The sequence below is a fragment of the Phocoena phocoena genome, chromosome 1, assembly GCF_963924675.1.
Source record: "Phocoena phocoena chromosome 1, mPhoPho1.1, whole genome shotgun sequence".
In the NCBI taxonomy this organism is placed as follows: Eukaryota; Metazoa; Chordata; class Mammalia; order Artiodactyla; family Phocoenidae; genus Phocoena; species Phocoena phocoena.
The window spans coordinates 69130059-69149875 of NC_089219.1; the positions used below are offsets into that span (position 1 = coordinate 69130059).

The 19817-nt window shown below is 35.3% G+C and overlaps 1 protein-coding gene across 1 annotated transcript in view; it reads right to left on the minus strand.

Moving 5' to 3' along the window:
* Window positions 1-703: 703 nt before the first annotated feature.
* The window catches only part of ADGRL4 (adhesion G protein-coupled receptor L4), a 117756-nt gene continuing 98642 nt past the window's right edge, over window positions 704-19817 (minus strand). The window contains exons 13-15 of the mRNA XM_065886414.1: window positions 2872-2963; window positions 1126-1294; window positions 704-766 (exon numbers count right to left, since the gene is read on the minus strand). Of these exons, the coding sequence (XP_065742486.1) occupies window positions 704-766; window positions 1126-1294; window positions 2872-2963 (324 nt within the window). The remainder of the gene's footprint in view (window positions 767-1125; window positions 1295-2871; window positions 2964-19817) is intronic.

A 19817-nucleotide genomic window follows, 5' to 3' on the forward strand; every position in this document is an offset into this window, starting at 1 on the left:
AAACAGAACAGAAATGTTTAGGTTTTTTTTTTTGTGAAGTTTTGTGTTTTTATAGACTATTAGAATAGAAAATAGATATAACAAATACAGGTCTAAGTTGTTTTGGTAGAAATTTAAGTTCAGAACAATTCACAGAATGGTAAGATGTGTTTATTCAATTGTTTGTTTTATCTCTAATTTCCCATCTAGTTTACAAAACAACGAGCTTGTTCAAAATATGTCTCATTGTTACAACCATCGTTCCCTTTTTACTGTTTTATATTCTACCTCTTCATTCTCTTATGTTCCACTTTCTGTAACGGAGCTCATTACCAAGGTGATAGGGGACTAGTTTCAAAGGCAACATGAATCAAGAAAATATCAAGCCAGTGGTTTCCTTCAGGACATTCATATATTTTTTGGGTTAGAAAGAAAATCTTTCCTTGGGTGCAGTGATATCACTCTGAGAAACCAGTTACTTTCCAAATATCTGCAATACTATTTTTGACATAGCTAACTAAGTCATGTAGGAAAGCTTACTATAGCTATATGGTACATAATTTTATCTCGTATTATCTACATTTCTTACACAGAAAAATGGACTTAAAATATTTGATTAGTATTAACAATTGGACAATTTGTTTGAGTCATTTTTATACATTGGCCATCCACAGCTTGGCTTCTTTATTTCTGTGTAGCAATAATGATCCATAGTTCTCTCTGTTTACCTCAAACATCCGAAACAACAAGGGACATTTTTGAACAATCTATAATATTCTTCTTGGATCTAAAAAAAAAGAAAAAGAAGAAAGTAAGGAACATGAAATATAACTGTAACAATCACATCAAATTATTTTCAAATCACAACAAATTGTTATATTTAGTTTTCTAAATTATTGTTGCTTTCTGATTATCTGTCAGAATACGCTCAAGTGAATGTAAGCTGTATTTATACTCCTACTAGCAAGTTTTTTAAAAGCACATTTCCCTATGAACAGCCAAGCATTCTGATTGACACTAAAGTGTACTGCACTTAGGCAATAAAGGCACAAGTCATAAATCTATGAGAATGAGAATTTTTATCAATTTGGTAACTGATGCTACATAAATATGCTATAAGGTTGACAAAAATAACAAATTGCTTACCTTTCTAGATAAAACACACAGGAATAAGAAGATGAACATCCCCTGGAAGGCATTGCTGACGGTGAAGATGTAAGCTGTCACCACCGATGCATGCACAACATGGAGCACTCCAAAGATCCAGGTGGTGCCAAGGAGGAACAGGAGAGCAAGGGCTCCTCTGGCACAAGACCTAGAACAAATTTGCAATGTTCCAGCTAAGAAAGCTATGCATACTTAACGTATCCTCAAATTCCTCAAATTATGTGGGAAGTCAGTTTTTGAATAACCAAGAAATCTTCGGTAAAGACCAATAATTTTGAAACTGACAAATTATGCTATAGCTGCATGGGACAGGCTAGGGTATACTAGCATACTGTGGCGTGGATGTGCTTCCAAATTCAAGGCAGCATTTTTAAAATCTGGTATTTTTCAAGGAATTTCCTTAATCCTAAAATATTTTCATCTGTGTGTATTTTTTTTTTTTTTTTTTTTTTTTTTTTGCGGTACACGGGCCTCTCACTGTTGTGGCCTCTCCCGTTGTGGAGCACAGGTTCCGGACGCGCAGGCTCAGCGGCCATGGCTCACGGGCCCAGCCGCTCCGCGGCATGTGGGATCTTCCCGGACCGGGGCACGAACCCGTGTCCCCTGCATCGGCAGGCGGACTCTCAACCACTGCACCACCAGGGGAGCCCTGTGTGTATGCTTTGATCTCAAATCTAATGTTGCAGGAACTCCCAAAGGTAAGACAGATAGCTGTTAGGAAGTATTCTCCCTAAGAAACCTTGAAGAGTATACCATGTGGATTTAGGTCAGCACATGGGCAGGACATCAAAGGATACTTCTGCTTTCCTTTCAGGATTAGTAGAGAACATGTAAAATATAAAACAAGTTTTTTTTTTTTTTTTTTTGCTTTTGCAATACAGTTACCTCAAAGTAAATTCATGTTAGAACGCTTATTTCTTAAAAAATACAGGCACATACTCACTTTTACACATTTTCAACTTATTGCCTGTGAGTTTTGGTAAAATAATATTCAATCCTGCTCACTGAGGACCCTGCCTTGAAAATGAGGCAACTAATACTTATTTTCTCATTCATTCTTAGTGCAATCATTCTTTACTGCAGAAGATGTTTTTGCAGTGTACCACAGAAAATGAGTCATTCTCAACTTTATTAAAGCCAGCAAACTACATGTAACTATGAATGGTGAGGAGTAAAAGAAAGTAATCAATCAAACATTTGCTAAATCCTAACTATAAATCTTGTGCAAGATATTGAAACTACAGGAGTGTTCCCAAGAGACCCAAACGTCAGTTGTTTCTAATGTTCCCTACAGTACACTTCAGTTTTTCCTGAACTAACCATTTTCAAGGTCTCAATAAATCAGTTTTAAAGGGAGGGAGCTGAGGACAAATCACGGCAGAATGCAAACTAGAAATCACAAGGAAGAACACAGTTACTAAGCGCTGAGAAGTGCTTTGCAAAAGCAGATCACTAAGGCCAACTTTTGTCTTAAAATGCAGTCATCATCTTTTATTTCAAAGGGGAATATGTTCAAAAAGATTACTTTACTTACCATTTAATCTGTGGTGATTATAGGCTTATTAAACATATTAAATACTATTTAGCAATACTATTTAGTATTTTAAATATGATGGGGGAAAGTGTGAAAAAATCATTTCAAAATTGTCCTTCCAAAAATTATTTCTACTTTAAGTTACTAAAGCTTTTAATCACTAAAGAAAATACAGTTGAAGAAATACTTACCTTATGTTCTCACAGCAACTAACTTCTGGTTTCAACCCTGCAGTGTGACGAAAAACTTTGTATATGATAACTCCAAATGCCAAGAGATTAACCTGAGAATATAAATTAATTTCAACAGAGATAATTTTCATAGTAAACTAGATACATATAAAGGAAATAAACAAATAGCAAAGATATCAAATAAATAGAAACCAGCAAATCATGGCACTTTTATGTATATTAAGAAGTACAAACCCTCTAGTAGACATATGCAAACAAATATGTGGTTGATCTTTACAATATCACTGAAAATTGTCAGTACAAATCACAGTTAGTACAATTTGCCAGATTGTATTAAGCACCTGTTCAAGAACTTCTTCAGATGTTATAATCACTTCTACAGATTGATGAATTATCATCTTCTGCCAACAATATGGTTAATATACATATTAAGATAAATTTTGGTTTAAAAAACTTTATGAACACTTGAGAAATCAAATTTTTGTTCATGGAATTGTGTGCTGTTTCTTTGAAAAGAAGTTTTAGTGATACTTCTGTCAATCCTTTGAAAATTTAAACTGGAAAAGAGAAATTGAAAGGAAATTTGAAAACAACAAAACATCCTTAATTTCTACTGTTAGAAAATGTTTGAATGTACTTTCTTTTGTATGGTTCATCTAGCTATCTCTCCTAATAATATGTTGAGATTTCCTTTCCCTAAATTTAATCTCATAAACTTTCAAAGTATTAATCAGTGAAATATATGTTTAAAGGCATATGCATTTTGATAAACATTTATATTCTTATATATTCCACAATATCGGTTATATAGAATGCACAGAATTTTTACCCCTTCTAAAATGACTGCATTATGAAAAACTCTTTTTTTTTTTTTTTTTTTTTGCGTTACACGGGCCTCTCACTGTTGTGGCCTCTCCCATTGCGGAGCACAGGCTCCGGACGCGCAGGCTCAGCGGCCATGGCTCACGGGCCCAGTCGCTCCCCGGCATGTGGGATCTTCCCGGACCAGGGCACGAACCCGTGTCTCCTGCATCGGCAGGCGGACTCTCAACCCCTGCGCCACCAGGGAAGCCCAAAAACTTACTCTTCTTTTCTTTCCTTTTCTTATACTTTTGGAGACTTGTAAGTCATATGTGCAGTGTCAGAGGATTCATTGAGGGGTATATTTTAAATGTATATCTATTTTAACATAAGCATAGTAATAATTAAAAATATTAAAATTATAGAAATAATTTGTAGGTTAATCCTTTATTGAATATATTTTATTAATCCAAGCAAAGTTTTCAAAAGCCATTTTGTAACAACAGTAGCAAAGTGCAATATTTTAATTTTCAGCTAATTCTTATACTAGGATTTCAGAAATTAATAGGAAAATTCTGTTTTTTCTTCCATATTCTAAGGACTTTATATAGCTTCTAAAAATGAAATTTACTAGTTACTATTTATATTGAACTTGTTAACTCAACAGAAGAGTTATAAGATAAAATAACTTTAAGTGTTAAAATAATTGTTCACTAATGCATAAATTTCCTAAGTTAGTGATTTAAATTTATAATATTTATTAAATAAAGTTTCTTAAACTTCTGTTATTGATAAAACAAATTTGAAAAATAGTTGCTTATATTGTTATGGTTTCTTAGAAATGCATATATATTTTGGATATGCTTTTACGTCATATGCTAAAATAGTGAAGAGTAAAAATGGAACATTCTTTATGGGTGATCTAGCTGTGGAAAGTACATGTTTTCTACATAGAAGGGAAAATGTTTGCATACTTATAAAAACCAGGTGCTGCTACACAAACAAGAGACAATTCTTAGTCCATAAACATATTTTTGCAATTGTAAGATAAAACAGATTAAAGCATTTTTATCAAAAGGTATTATGGTTTTATGCAATGAAAACAATCACAAATACATTGATTGTATTATCAATGACAATAATAAAAATACTTGGAGCTTTTTATTTGCATATATTCAAAACATTTTATAAAGGGTCAACTAAGTGTCTGGTATATTGGTGAGGTCTGGGTACATATTAATGAACAAAACAGACACTGCCCTTTGTTCTCATAAACTTATTAAGAAAATAGATAGGAAAAAAAAAATCATACAAATACTTACAATTCTACAAACTGTGAAAAATGCTACTCAGTCACAAATTTAGACTGTTAGGAGACACAAAATGAAGATGGACTAGAATGAAGGTTTGGGAAGTATGTCTCTTAAGATTTAGCATTTTAAACCAGACGTGACGACTGATAATGCATTAGCAGATCAAAAATGAGGGAGAAAAGCATTCTATGAAGCAAAATGGCATAGAAAAAAGCCATGAGGCTTAAGAATATGGTATGCCTTTAAGAAATTACCAGCAGTGGTGGCTGAAGTGTAGTAAACATAGGGAAGAGTAGCTGGAGACAAGGTAGACAAAAGATGAAGAGTTCTTAGATTTTATCTTAAATGCGAAGGTTTTAAAATTTATTCTTTCACTCAAGAATCACTTATGCACTATAGTCCTTTTCTTCAAGGAACTTACAGTACAGTGGAGGAGATGGCCAGTCAACAGGCAAGTACAACATTATTTAGGAAGTGCCATGCAGTTGTTTGCAGAGTAGAGTAGAAAGACACAGGTGATGATACCCTAATGTATGATTTCTAAGCCAGTCTTGAGTGACCAGTAGAGCCAAAGGAGTGAAACACAAAGAAAATAAGTGATTTGTCTGGATCTCAGTTGCTGGACCTGTCTATATATACTCACTGACTCAGACTCAGTGGCTCCAAATAATATCCTTAAGCTCCATCTAACTTTTCTGCTTGGAAATCTAATGGGCATTGTGAGTTAAAATGTCAAAAGTTAAACTGCTATTCTTCTCCTAAAGAACCTACTTTTGTTGTAACATATCCCACCTCACGAAAAAAAAGTTATCTCATTTTCTAGCAGATCAAGTTTATTCATCAGCAAACCTTTCATCTCTACCTTCAAAACATATTCGGAATATGACCACCATTTACCATCTTCACAGCTCTTATCCTGGAAGAGGCCACCATCATGCCTCTTCTGGGTTATTGCAAAAGCCTCCTAATTGGTCTCTCTGCTTGCATCCTTGCCTTCCTACAATCTTTTCTCATTACAGCAGAAAGATTGAGCCTTTTAAAATGTAAGGCAGACCACTTCTCTAGTCGGAACCCTCTAATGGCTTCCCATCTCAGAGTTAAACCTGAGGATCTCACAATAAATTCTAAGGTCTGAAATGATATACTTCTTCCCTCAAGTCCTACTTCTCTGTGCTTTGATCACCTCACTCCACTCACATTGGATTCTCTGTTCTTCCTCCAGCACACAAAGCATGACTTCAGGCCATTGTCCTTGCTGGACCTTTAGATATCCCCTTAGCTCATTCCCTCACCACCTCTGTTTAAATGCTCTTTATCTACCTACTGCCTCCCAGTGTACCTTTGTGAAAAACTGAAATCTAAATGATAAAATCAGACCCAAATTCAATTCTATGGAAATGCAGAGCATGATCATACTCTTTACTGTTTTGGACGATGAAAATTCTGTATGTCAACATGTTCTTCCCTTGCCTTAGTCAGTAGGAAACTGACAAAGACTTTCCTTAATTAAATCTCAGTCAAGTTCCTCTGAGCCCTCTTCTCATCTAGGCCTCGACCCTGAGCTTCAGTGACATCCTTGCAGTGCCCAGTTCTAGCAAGAATCCTGCTGAATCAGCTTAGAGAGGATTTTTCCCACTCTCGATATGTGATCACTTTCAAATTCCTCATCTCCCATTCTTGATATCTGATCACCCTGGCCTGCCATTCAGTAAGAAAGCTCTTAAAATAAGTTTGGCAAGAATTCTCCCTACACTTGGGCTTCCCTGGTGGCGCAGTGGTTGAGAGTCCGCCTGCCAGTGCAGGGGATGCGGGCTCGTGCCCCAGTCCGGGAGGATCCCGCGTGCCGCGGAGCGGCTGCGCCTGTGGGCCGTGGCCGCTGGGCCTGCGCGTCCGGAGCCTGTTGCTCTGCGGCGGGAGGGGCCGCAGCAGTGAGGGGCCCGCGTACCGCACAAAAAAAAAAAAAAAAAAAAGAATTCTCCCTACACTTGATGTCTCCTCTTAGTAGTTTTTCATCTGCCATCCCCAACCACTCCCTCACACATAACCTGTTCCTTGGCTGTAAATTCCCAGTTGCCCTTATTGTATTCAGAGTTGAGCTCAATCTCCCCTATTTTGATAGTTTTGACACGTCTCACAATAGTCTGGAATAAAGTCTTCCTTGCCATTTTAACAAGTGTCAGAATAATTTTTTCCTTAACCAAACTCAGAGTCAAATCCAAGGTCATATTATAATATTAAGCAAATTTGGGATAACTGGAAAAACCTAAATTTACTCTTTTTACACTGCCTGCATTCTCTCTTTATCCATAAATATATAAGCTACTTAAAATTCTTTTTCTAATAGAGTAAAAAAAACAAAAACAACTTAAACAAAGAATTAGCATCACCTAAAGGCACATGACTTTACTTACAGGTGGAAATTAAGTTGAAACTCTATGCATTTTACATGGTACAGAAAAGTATCTTTTGGGAGGAAATGTTTTATGAAGTAATCATGAACAGTCTGAGATGAGATAAAAACAAAAGCTCAGAACAAGATTATGTAGAATTAAAAAGTATTTCTAATAATAAGAAATAGTTTGCAATTATTCCAGAAGTAATGACTTTGAGGACTGATACAGAAATATCTGTATTTTAGGTTAAATAGTTGGGAAGACACTATTAACACTGTGTTTACAAGCAATGGCTACAGCAACAATAAAATACTTGAATACTTCAGTAAGTCTTTAAAATATAATATAAATCATTAATATTAACCTTAATTAGCAAAATGTTGCCTTTAAAATGATTCACACTTTTGCTCATTAGTGCTTACCTATGTGTGCTGATTTTATAAGCTGTGGTTCCCTTTTTACTTATCTCTAACATTAGTGTCACAAAAAAGCACAGGGGATAATTAATGACTTGTGAATCAACAGAGTCACTCATTATGACTTTTGTCTCAATTTTTAAAATACAGTTGTAGTTTGTCAACCAGGAGCCCATAATACTTTTCTAGGAATAAACAGGACAAGGACATTACATGGCAAACATAAGAACTCTGAAATTCATTGCTGTACTTTAGATTACAGAAGAGAATGAAAATAGCCGTGGAAAAAAAATCATTCGAAGTCCTGGAAGCTTAAAATCAGTTCCCTTGCTTTATCTTAAGGGATGTTTATCTATACAGAGATTTGTTTCTTCACTTCACTGATACATGCAGTTACTTCAAAGTTTGGCACACACGTTTGACAGAGTGCATTAAAAATTTTCAAGTGCCTTAGTCTTTTAAACTAGAAATTTAAATAGATGGGCTGGTGAGACAGCAAGAGCTAATTCTGAAAGATTTAGACCTACAGGTACATTCAACCCAAGGGCTTCAAATTCAGACTTTAGAATAAAGCATCCCAATCAGTCATTTTTTTTCTTAGTCTTTTTCTCAATAATTGATGAAGCCATCTATATGCTGATGTCAGATCTCACCAGAAAGAATGAGAAAATTTCTCTTATAGCACTTTTAGTCTCATGCTTTAATTTTTCATATATATATCAAACAGGATCTGGTTCATTTAAGAATGTGTCATGATCACAACCTTTCAAATAGTTTTATTACCTTTAAATTAACTGGCCTAGAACAAAACTGCTTCTGCCAAGGACAAAAGTGGGTTTCTACTGGCTTACCAAAAGGCCATAAAAAAAGACCCATTCTCAATCCCTAGGCCACTGCAGAGATGGCTGAGTAGCTTTTAATTTAAGCTTTAAAGTGAAAATATATAATCTATTAAATAAAAAAATTGTCTACTAGCTAGATTGGAATTAAGTAGTTAGAGTTTTGTCTTCTGTCTGATTTTTTTTTTTTAATTATTTCCCAGCTGGAATCACTTCTTTACATGCCTTAGTTACAGTACATTTATATAGTATTGGGCTATGTGGTAAGTGGAATAATATGCCCCTTCCAAAAAAAAATGTCTACTCCCTAATGTCTGGGACCCTGTGAATATAGCAAAAGGGATTTTACAGGTAGAATTAAGGTTATAATTCTATCCTTAGGATAGAAAGACTTTAGGATAAGAAAGTTATCCTGGATAAAATAACAGCTCAATGTAAATATGTGAGCCCTTAAAAACGAAAGAGGAAGGCAGAAAAGATTCAGCAGAGATGCCACAGAAGGCAGGAGAGATGAGGCAAAAGTGAAGGTCTGAGAGATAGAAGACCAAGCGGGCCATGTGTCAGGAAATATGGGAGGCTTTACAGATTGAGACTGACCTCTGTCTAACAGTCAGCAAAGAAATCAATCGCATGAAACTGAATTTGGCCAACAATCTGAATAAACACAGAAACAAATTCTCCCCCAAAGCCTCCAGAAGAGCTGACGCCTTGATTTTAGCCCAGTAAGACTCTGAGCACAGGAATCAGCTGAGCCGCACTGTGCCCAGACCTCTGACCTACCGCACTGTGAACTCACAGATTTGGGGTGTTTTAAGCCACTAAGTTTGCAATAATTTGTTATGACAGCATTAGAACACTAATACAGGGTGTTTCTATTGCTAATTATAGAGGTATAGATATGAAACACCCTATAATTACAGTGTTTCTTATTTTTAAAATAAAAAATTTAAATCCAGCTTAAAATAAATATATATATATAAATATAAATATATAAATAACTCAGAAATACTATTGATGTTCCAGATATTTGATGGGTAGTCAATTATATGAAAGCATTTATTATTTGTGGATTCTGTTTCTGTGTTTCCTAAAATAAAAAGATCAAGACAAGTTATAACTTGTAAAAGACTTCCTTTCCAGCAAGTCACAAATGCAGTTTGTACTTTCAGGTACCTGTCACATTTTCTTCATTATAATACCTGCCTTTATAGGCCTTTCTCATATTGCTGCCAGATTAGTAAATAAAAATATAGGATGCCAGTGAAAGTTGAATTTCAGATAAACAACAAATTAATTTTTTAGTATAAGTATGTTCCATACAATATTGGGGACATGCTTATACTTAAAAAATAATTTTTTGTTTACCTGAAAGTCAAAGTATGTGGGCATTCTGATGTTTGTTTGACAACTCTGACTTCTTAGCTTTCAAGTTATTTTCACATCTGATCTTTTTTATACTCTGAGGGCACTGACTTCTTAGTAGAAAACCCCAAGGACATTATCCTTGATGAAGGCTGATCTATAACTGTTTGAAAAGAGATCTCAAAAGAAGAGGGGGTCAATTTTCAGAAGTTGCAACCATTGTGGAACCTGAACATGTGTGTATGTGCTAAGACTGATAAAATACCCTGAAGGTATATAGTGGCTGAAAGCACATATAAAAGGTTTGAGCCCAGTAAAGAATATACCCAGGCTCGGCAGAACTCCCCTTGGAAAGCCCAAGATCTGCATGGTGAAGCTGTGCCAGGAAGCAATGGATTGGGTTGGCACCTGTTAAAAGCTTTTTGCTAATAAATTAATATTTAGAAACTAAGTTTCCAAAGTTTAGATGTGAAATTGCTTTAATATAAATTTAGGGAAAACCCACAGAAATTATGACGCTACCGTGTTTGTTGACCTTTTGTCAGAACGGTGGAGTGGAATAACTTTTCCCCTACATATACCTCCATGACACTGCTAGGAAGAATTTCTCTCCTAACATCACTAGCCTCATCTTGTTTAACATTCCCGAGGCTCAGAACTGAGCAGCTTGGGAATATCTACAGAGCTAAGAGATGCTTCTCTCCTGAAATTATTAGCACCTGGCTCAGGAGGGCATAGACTACAGAGAAATGGGAATGTAGTCTACAAATTATACGAAAAAAAAAGTAATCTGAAACATATTGAAATATCTGAAAAAATCTGAAAACAACATATTTAAGTAGGTTCTAAATATCATGAGAGGAGAGTATCCCTCATAGATTACTCTGGGGTATTAACAGTATTCCTGATACTTCACTAATCAATCTCTTGAGGTTTACACTTTAAAACACAGCAATACCCTCCTACCAGGCCTTGACTGCTTGGATATACAACTGGATGAATAGTTGTTCTGCGATAAAATAGCATTTTTCATGTACTCAATAACTACTATAAAATTGAGGCTGAAATCAGTAACAAAAATAATAATAACTAATATTTATTGTTTTCTATGTGCCAGACACTATTCCAAGTTTTCCTTATTTATTCGTTTATTTAACCCTCACATGAACTTTATGGGGTAGGTTTTCTTAGTCTTCTTAATATTATCATTACAGATGGTCCCTGATTTACGATGGCTTGATTTAGGATTTTTCGACTTTACGGTGGTGTGAAAATGATATGAATTCAGTACAAACTGTACTTCAAATTTTGAATTTTGGTTTTTCCTGGTCTTGTGATATATGGTATGATATTCTCTTGATGGTGGGCAGCAGCAGCGAGCCTCAGCTCCCAGTCAGCACCGCTGTCACCAGGGTAAACAACCAGTACACTGACAAATATCTGTACCCATACAACCACTCTGTTTTTCACTTTCAGTACAGTATTCAATAAATTACATGAGCTATTCAACACTTTATTATAAAGTAGGCTTTGTGTTAAAATATTTGCCCAATAGTAGGCTAATGTAATTGTTCTAAGCATGTTTAAGGTAGGCTAGGCTAAGCTATGATGTTTGATGGGTTGGCTGTATTAGATGCATTTCGATTTAGGATGAGTTTACTGAGCCATAACCCCATTGTAAGTCGAGTAAGATCTGCATCATTATATTTATTTCACATTTATGGCAACAGAGGCATAGCGAAGTTAAATAATTGGCCCAAAGTGAAACAGTTAGGATGTAGCAGAGCCAAGATTCATACCTAGTAGACAGATTCTACAGTTTATGCTCCTAAGAACTCTGCAAAACTACCAAACTACAGATGAAGGATAGGTAAAGAGAAGTTAAATTGACATCTAAAAGTTTAAGAATTTGTTTAGACATTTATTTATTTTGACTACTAATAGTAACTTTATTTTAGAAATGGTTAAAAGTAGAAGAGGAAAACATTATTGAATAGTGACTTGGTTAGCTATTAGGCGTTAGTGTTCATTGAACTTAGTCAAGAAACCAGTAACACTGAACAGGATGTAGTGTTTTATGCCAATGATCCCTTTATAGAGACACCTGCCTTCTGTTCTCTGTGGTCAAGGATCTAAGAAAGTGATTGTTTTTCCTGTGCTGGTCAATAACAAAGCTTTATATCCTTTAGAGTTCAAATATGGTTATTGGGTTCATGTCAGTGGTCTCAGTGGAATGCAAAATAATCTATTGTTGCACAGGAAAAACACATTGGAATTCCTATTGATATTTTTCCAAGGAAAAATTAAGGTTTACTACTTAAAATACAAAGGACACTGGTGCCCTCACTTTTTCTACATCACATGTCACACATCAGATATAAGCCATTGGGAGGGATAAGTGCTTGTTACCAAAGGTAGCAGGGTCCCCCCCTCCCCTGCTGCACCCTTTGTTATCTTTCAGCCTCCTGCAGCGTATGGTATGTGTACCTGCTAGGTGGATTTCCAGGTCACATTATGTAGTTTAATAAAGTAACTCTAATAAAATGAAAAAAGCAAGATCTAATGTCTCCAAGTGAAACTCTGGATTAAAATGAATATTGCTAAAGTACACACGAAGGAGAAAATGACACAACTGACTTTTTTCCTACTCTTAGACTGAGTTATTTGCCAGAAAAGTTGCAAGTCCATGTAAGTCAGCCAAGTTAAAATCCACAAATGGATTCAAATTCCAGCTCTGACATTTATTTACTTAATTCCTTGTATTGCGTGTTCCTTGTCTGTAAAATATGGATAATATTAGTACTTATTTCACAGGGTTTTTGCATGTATTAAATTACATAATTAATGTAAAGTACTTAGAATAGTGTTCAATATATACATTCCCAACAAACATCAATTATTATCACTAATAGTTATTAATTCATATGGAAAGATGTTATTCCAAATTGTGTCAAATATTTGAAGTGTCTAACAATAAATATAGTGAATATTTATTAACAATTGGATAAGCATTATTTTGTGTCATAGTCTCACTGGACCTATAAATAGCACCTTAAAAAAAAAAGAACTTTTATCTTTCAGTCTTTACTTTAGGCAATATGTCTTCAACAGAAAATTTAAGATCTTTTTTTCCACTTTCAGGATTTCCCTCTAAAATAATGTCAGGAAAATAAATACTTAGATATAATTCAACAATAAGTCAATTCTTTATTGCTCATGTAAACAATTTCTCATTTTTGTTAAAACATCTCTAGGGTAGAATTGAAATTTCAGGGTCAAAAAGCTAGCTATCTTTAAGAATTTTATAGAAAAGGAGGAGTAACTAACTGTATTTTAAAGGGCAATCAATATATAAAATTACCAGATACCTTAATATAAGAAATATATTCTTAATAAATCCAATATGATATTCTAGGATATTTTATGGGAGAGGATAGTTATATTTTCTTACATCACTCTAGTGTAGAACAGGGATTAGCATACTTTTTCTGTAAAGGGCCAGATAGTAAATAGTTTAGATTTTGAGGGCCATATGGTCTCTATTATAACTACTCAATTCTTCCTACCATTAAAACAGCCTTACAAGAATATACAGTGAAGAAAAGACAGCCTCTTCAATAAATGGCGCTGGGAAAACTGGACAGCTACATGTAAAAGAATGAAATTAGAAGACTCCCTAACACCATACACAAAAATAAACTCAAAATAGATTAAAGACCTAAATATAAGGCCAGGCACTATCAAACTCCTAGAGAAAAACATAGGCAGAACACCCTATGACATAAATCACAGCAAGATCCTTTTTGACCCATCTCCTAGAGAACGGAAATAAAAACAAAAATAAACAAATGGGACCTAATAAAACTTAAAAGCTTTTGCACAGCAAAGGAAACCATAAACAAGACGAAAAGACAACCCTCAGAATGGGAGAAAATATTTGCAAATGAAGCAACTGACAAAGTATTAACCTCCAAAATTTACAAGCAGCTCATTCAGCTCAATATCAAAAAAACAAACAACCCTATCCAAAAATGGGCAGAAGACCTAAACAGACATTTCTCCAAAGAAGGTATACAGATTGCCAACAAACATATGAAAGAATGCTCAACATCATTAATCATTAGAGAAATGCAAACCAAAACTACAATGAGGGCTTCCCTGGTGGCGCAGTGGTTGAGAGTCCACCTGCCGATGGAGGGGACACGGGTTCGTGCCCCGGTTTGGGAATATCCCACATGCCGCTGAGCAGCTAGGCCCCTGAGCCATGGCCGCTGAGCCTGCGTGTGCGGAGCCTGTGCTCCACGACGGCAGAGGCCACAACAGTGAGAGGCCCGCGTACCGCAAAAAAACAAACAAATAAACAAAAAAAACTACAATGAGATATCATCTCACACCGGTCAGAATGGCCATCATCAAAAAATCTACAAACAATAAATGCTGGAGAGGGTGTGGAGAAAAGGGAACCCTCTTGCACTGTTGATGGGAATGTAAATTGATACAGCCACTATGGAGAACAGTATGGAGGGTCCTTCAAAAATTAAAAATAGAACTACCATACGACCCAGCAATCCCACTACTGGGCATATACCCTGAGAAAACCATAATTCAAAAAGAGTCATGTATCACAATGTTCATTGCAGCTCTATTTACAATAGCCAGGACATGGAAGCAACCTAAGTGTCCATCGACTGATGAATGGATAAAGAAGATATGGCACATATATACAATGGAATATTACTTGGCCATAAAAAGAAACGAAACTGAGTTATTTGTAGTGAGGTGGATGGACCTAGAGTCTGTCATACAGAGTGAAGTAAGTCAGAAAGAGGAAAACAAATACCGTATGCTAACACAGATATATGGAATCTAAAAAACAGACAAAAAAATAGTCTTGAAGAACGTTGGGGCAAGACGGGAATAAAGACGCAGACCTACTAGAGAATGGACTTGAGGATACGGGGAGGGGGAAGGGTAAGCTGGGACAAAGTGAGAGAGTGCCATGGATATATATATACTACCAAATGTAAAATAGATAGCTAGTGGGAAGCAGCCGCGTAGCACAGGGAGATCAGCTTGGTGCTCTGTTACCACCTAGCAGGGTGGGATAGGGAGGGTGGGAGGGAGGGAGATGCAAGAGAGAAGAGATATGGGGATATATGTATATGTATAACTAATTCACTTTGTTATAAAGCAGAAACTAACACACCATTGTAAGGCAATTATACTCCAATAAAGATGTTAAAAAAAAAATAACAGCCTTAGACAATACTGAAACAAATGAATGTGACTGTATCCCTAAAAAACTTTATTTATTAAAACAGGCTGTGGCTATTGTAGACTCCTGGTCTAGAATCCAAGATCCATAAGGGTAAGGACTTTTTAATATTTTATTCACTGATGTATTCCCAAGGTATAGCACAAAGTCTGACATATAAATGATGCTCAATAAACATCTGTTGAACGAATAAGAGGATGAAGAGTGGTATGCCCCAATCCCAGGTATCCTTAATGTCTTATGTAAAGGAACATTCAACCATTAATCTGACTGAACATTTAAAAATTTATATTTTGTTACATCTTGCATCTTGCAGATTTTGACGAAACGATATCTCACTAGAAATCTATAATCTGTAGATAGATATACCAATGGAAACTGAGAGAAATAGTTATCAAAGTATAATGACCCTCTAGGAATAATTTTGAGAAAAGGGAAAGAATTAAGTTACATCTCCTTCATTTTATGAATGGATACCTTGGGATATATGCAACATTTTGCATCTAACAGAAACTACAGACCTATGGACTTTTTGAGGTATATTCGTTAATCAGACTTGGGCACACAAAAGTCTTAATCAACAAGTGGGCAGAAAACTGCCTCATTAGGAAAATATCTTCCCACATCCCCCCTGAGGTAATAGTTAAATAATTGCTCTATTTTATTACGGCTAAAATTCCATAGCAATATATAATCATCTTATGAATTAAAAAAATATTCACACTTCATATTTTTAATATGTTTCCTTTGGGAATATTTTAATAGTTGGATATTTTCAATTTTTGAAAGAATAATTTACTAGTCTCCAGACAGAATTAAAAGGTGGAGAGAACTAGAAATTTATAAACACGAAGGGTAAAGTGGCCTCTGTGGGTGTAAGTGAATTTCATGAGCTTATTTTTGTGGCTGGTTTCAACTGCAGATGGTTATAAGCCATAGAAAGATACTAGAAAACAAAGGTGAAGGAGAAAAACTATATGTGAAGAGTATTTACAATTGTTCAGTTTAATGTGACAATGAAAACTGAATAATGAAATTTAAGATATAAGCAAGGAAAAATGTTCCTTGTATATGCTTACTGTATAAAATGAGGATAGAGGTTAGTAACAGTTAAAAAGTTTATACAAACATATAAATCATTAGGCTGTTATTTAGCATCTGATAGAACTTTAACAATTAAATTCAAAGATGTATCTAGTTATCACCAATATAAAAGATAAAAATAAAAGAGGGACATAAGACTGTCCCCCAAATTATTAAAAGTTTTTCTTTTTTAACTTTTAAAGGATGTTTTTATCTTTTTAATTTTGTTTCTTTTGTTTTTTTAACAGTAACTCTGTATATAGAGTTGGCATTGCTGTCCTCATGTACATATTAGAAATCCAGGGCATAGAAAGGACTCCATAATATGTGCTTTTTACTAATCATACTACTTTTTAAAAACTCTGACATTATTTGGCTAGGACCTCATTTTATTCAGTTAAACCTAAAATGCCAATGAAGATAGATCTAGGTAGATAGATAGATATAGCAATTATTCCTAAGGTGAAAAGAAATAAAGTAAAAAATGAATGAAATAATGCCATTTGCAGCAACATGGTTGGACCTAGAGATTATCATACTAAGTGAAGTAAGCCAGACAGAGAAAGACAAATATACAATATCGATTATATGTGGAATCTAAAAAAAAATAAAAGATACAGATGAACTTATTTACAAAACAGCAAGAGACACACACACAGAAAACAAATTTATGGGGGAGGATAAATTAGGAGGTTGGGATTAACATATACACACTACTATATATAAAATAGGTAATCAACAAGGACCTACTGTATAGCACAGGGAACTATATTCAATGTTTTGTAACAACCTATAAAGGAAAAGAATCTGAGTATATACAAATATACATATATATAATATATGTATAACTGAATCACTGTTCTGTACACCTGAAACACGACATTGAAAATCAACTATATTTCAATTAAAAAAGTGACATGCTATAATGACTGCTTCACATGTTATCTCTTCTGAGAAGTCTTCCCAAAATAACCCCATTTCCACGATGATGATTTCTTTCTTTAAATTTCCTTTGGAGAAAAGAATTAACATTTTTGACTAACTACTGTACTTGGTGCATCATTTATTTATTCATCCAACAATATTACTTGAGTGATTACTACTCGGCAAACTTCAAGGATAATATAGTGAGAGAAAATCCATAAGGTTTTACTCTTATAGAGCTTACAGTCTCCTGAGGGAGACGGATACGAATCAGTTATTGATCAGTCATTCAAACTAACTCCCGTGTAATTATAAATGGAGGAAATTCTTCAAAAAGAAAAAAAAAAAAAGGGCTTCTTTGTAGACATATAACAAAAAGATTCATTATAGACCAGTGAGTCAGGGATGACTTTCCTCAGAAAGTGTTGTTTGAATTGATATCTGAAAGGAGTTAACTGGATGAAGGACAGACAGAGGAAAGCCACGAGGAGTGTTTTAGTGTGGAGGTGCTGACATGGGCAGCTACATAGAACTTCTGAGAAACTATAAAGCAGCCAATGTTATTAAAACACAAAAGCCCACGGGAGGGTCATGAGAGATGAGGCGGATCAGCAGACAGGGGCCGGAACATCCAGTGCCTGCAAGGGACAGTGTCCACTTTATCCCTGTTTGTTGAGGCCCAGTATTTGTTGCTCCTGTTGCCCAGTGTTCTGCTCAGTTTAGAATTTACTTGAGTTTTTTGTTTTCCTCTTATTAAGATAAGCTCAGATATGTTTGGCAAGCTCCACCTCCAGCTTCTGCCATGGCTCCTGGGGTACCATGTGAGAATCATGTGTGTAGTGACCATTCTAACTTTCAAATGTGCCTAAATATGGAAGATAACCAGCAATATGTCACCTCTTTCCAGACCTTATCCAGATATGATGTAAGCATCACCTTTCACCCAAATACGCTCAGGCACAGGTGGCTAAGGACAGTCACCTCCTTCGTATATCGGGGTAGTGGAAGAAGGATTCAAAATGTCTATCATTGGGAATCTATTATTATCATTCAAAATGTCTATCAGGCACGTGGTGCTCTGTTCCAAATAAGTGTTACTCTGCAGAAAAAAAATTACTTTTGAAAACGGCTTTTTGAATAGAGCTGTCTGGAATACATCCAGACTATCTGTATTCCATATACTGATCTATAGTCTGGTATAGTCAGGATTTCAGGTAGGATCTTTTGATTAGTTGTTAGATATGCTTGGCAAGTATTTAGATAAAGCAATACAAAATGGGGAAAGAGACATCTATAGTAGATGAGATCTCCATCATTTTCAGTGAAAAATAATTTATTTTGACATCTTCACTAAGTAAAACAAAGAATTGAAAGTTTATGAATAATTTTTAGAAGGAATGTAGTTGCTGCGTCTCTGACGACCCACCTTGAAACCATTTGTGGAATCTGGGAGATGGAAACAAGTTTTTCATGGACCTAACAAAGATCTACTCCCTTTGGTCTCTTGGGCAAGGCAAGATGAAAGAATATATGACAGGGAAACAGCACAGAATGTAAACTTGGAAAGCATGAGCTTGCCTCTACCATTCAGTAGGTGGGTGACCCTGAGTAAACTTCTTAATCTCTATAAGCCTTAAAATAAATTCCCACTTATTTGAAATACAGTCAGAATGGTGGCTCTTACCCAAATGAGTGTGAATGAATCTCTAATGAATAAAGGTTGTGCACTAACACTGAACAACTTGGGCTCTCTTTTTGAACAGAAACCATCAGGAGGCATGTTTTTTTCATCAGAAGGAATTGTTAAATGTTCCTTTCTTGGGAAGCCCTGAAACTAGACACAACATTTTTATATGAGAAACAGAAATCAAGACAGACCCATGCAGATAGTCCGTTCTCTCAGAATGAGTAGTTTATATTTTGCAGAGAGTACTGAAGGGGACAGAGGGACATGATACATACTTACAGGGAAGATTAAATATTTTCAGATGTGTAGAACAAGAGCTCAGCAAGTGCTAACAAAGACCGATTCAAATAAGGGCTCACTCTTGTTGCAGACCAACTTGGGTAAGGATGCTGTGTTACACTAAGAGGATGAGCAGAAGTAGAAGAATGATCAGAATATGTAGTGTGCTCTTGGCTAAGGTTACGGATTTTTATGTATTCTTGCTGAGTAGTAGCTTGAAGATTTCATCTGTTAGCTACATAAGAAAGTACATAATTAGCTTTAGCTTAACCGGTTCTCAAGGAATTGGTACACTTCTTTAAAAAGCTATAAATAGTAGAACCCCCATAGGTATTTATAAATAGATAAGTCAAGATTATAGTTACTAGATTTAGTGAAAATCTAGTAAAATATTATCTCTTATTACATGCTATTCCTACCTTAATTTCGATGTATTACTGAAGCTTTTGGGAAGATTAACTGAGATGCTAAAAGGGTTTTGTAAAGATTAAAAGACTACACAAACATAAAGTGAACAATAATTCTAACCGACTGTCTTGCTCTACCAACATCCCTAGTGTTTCCCTCTCACCAT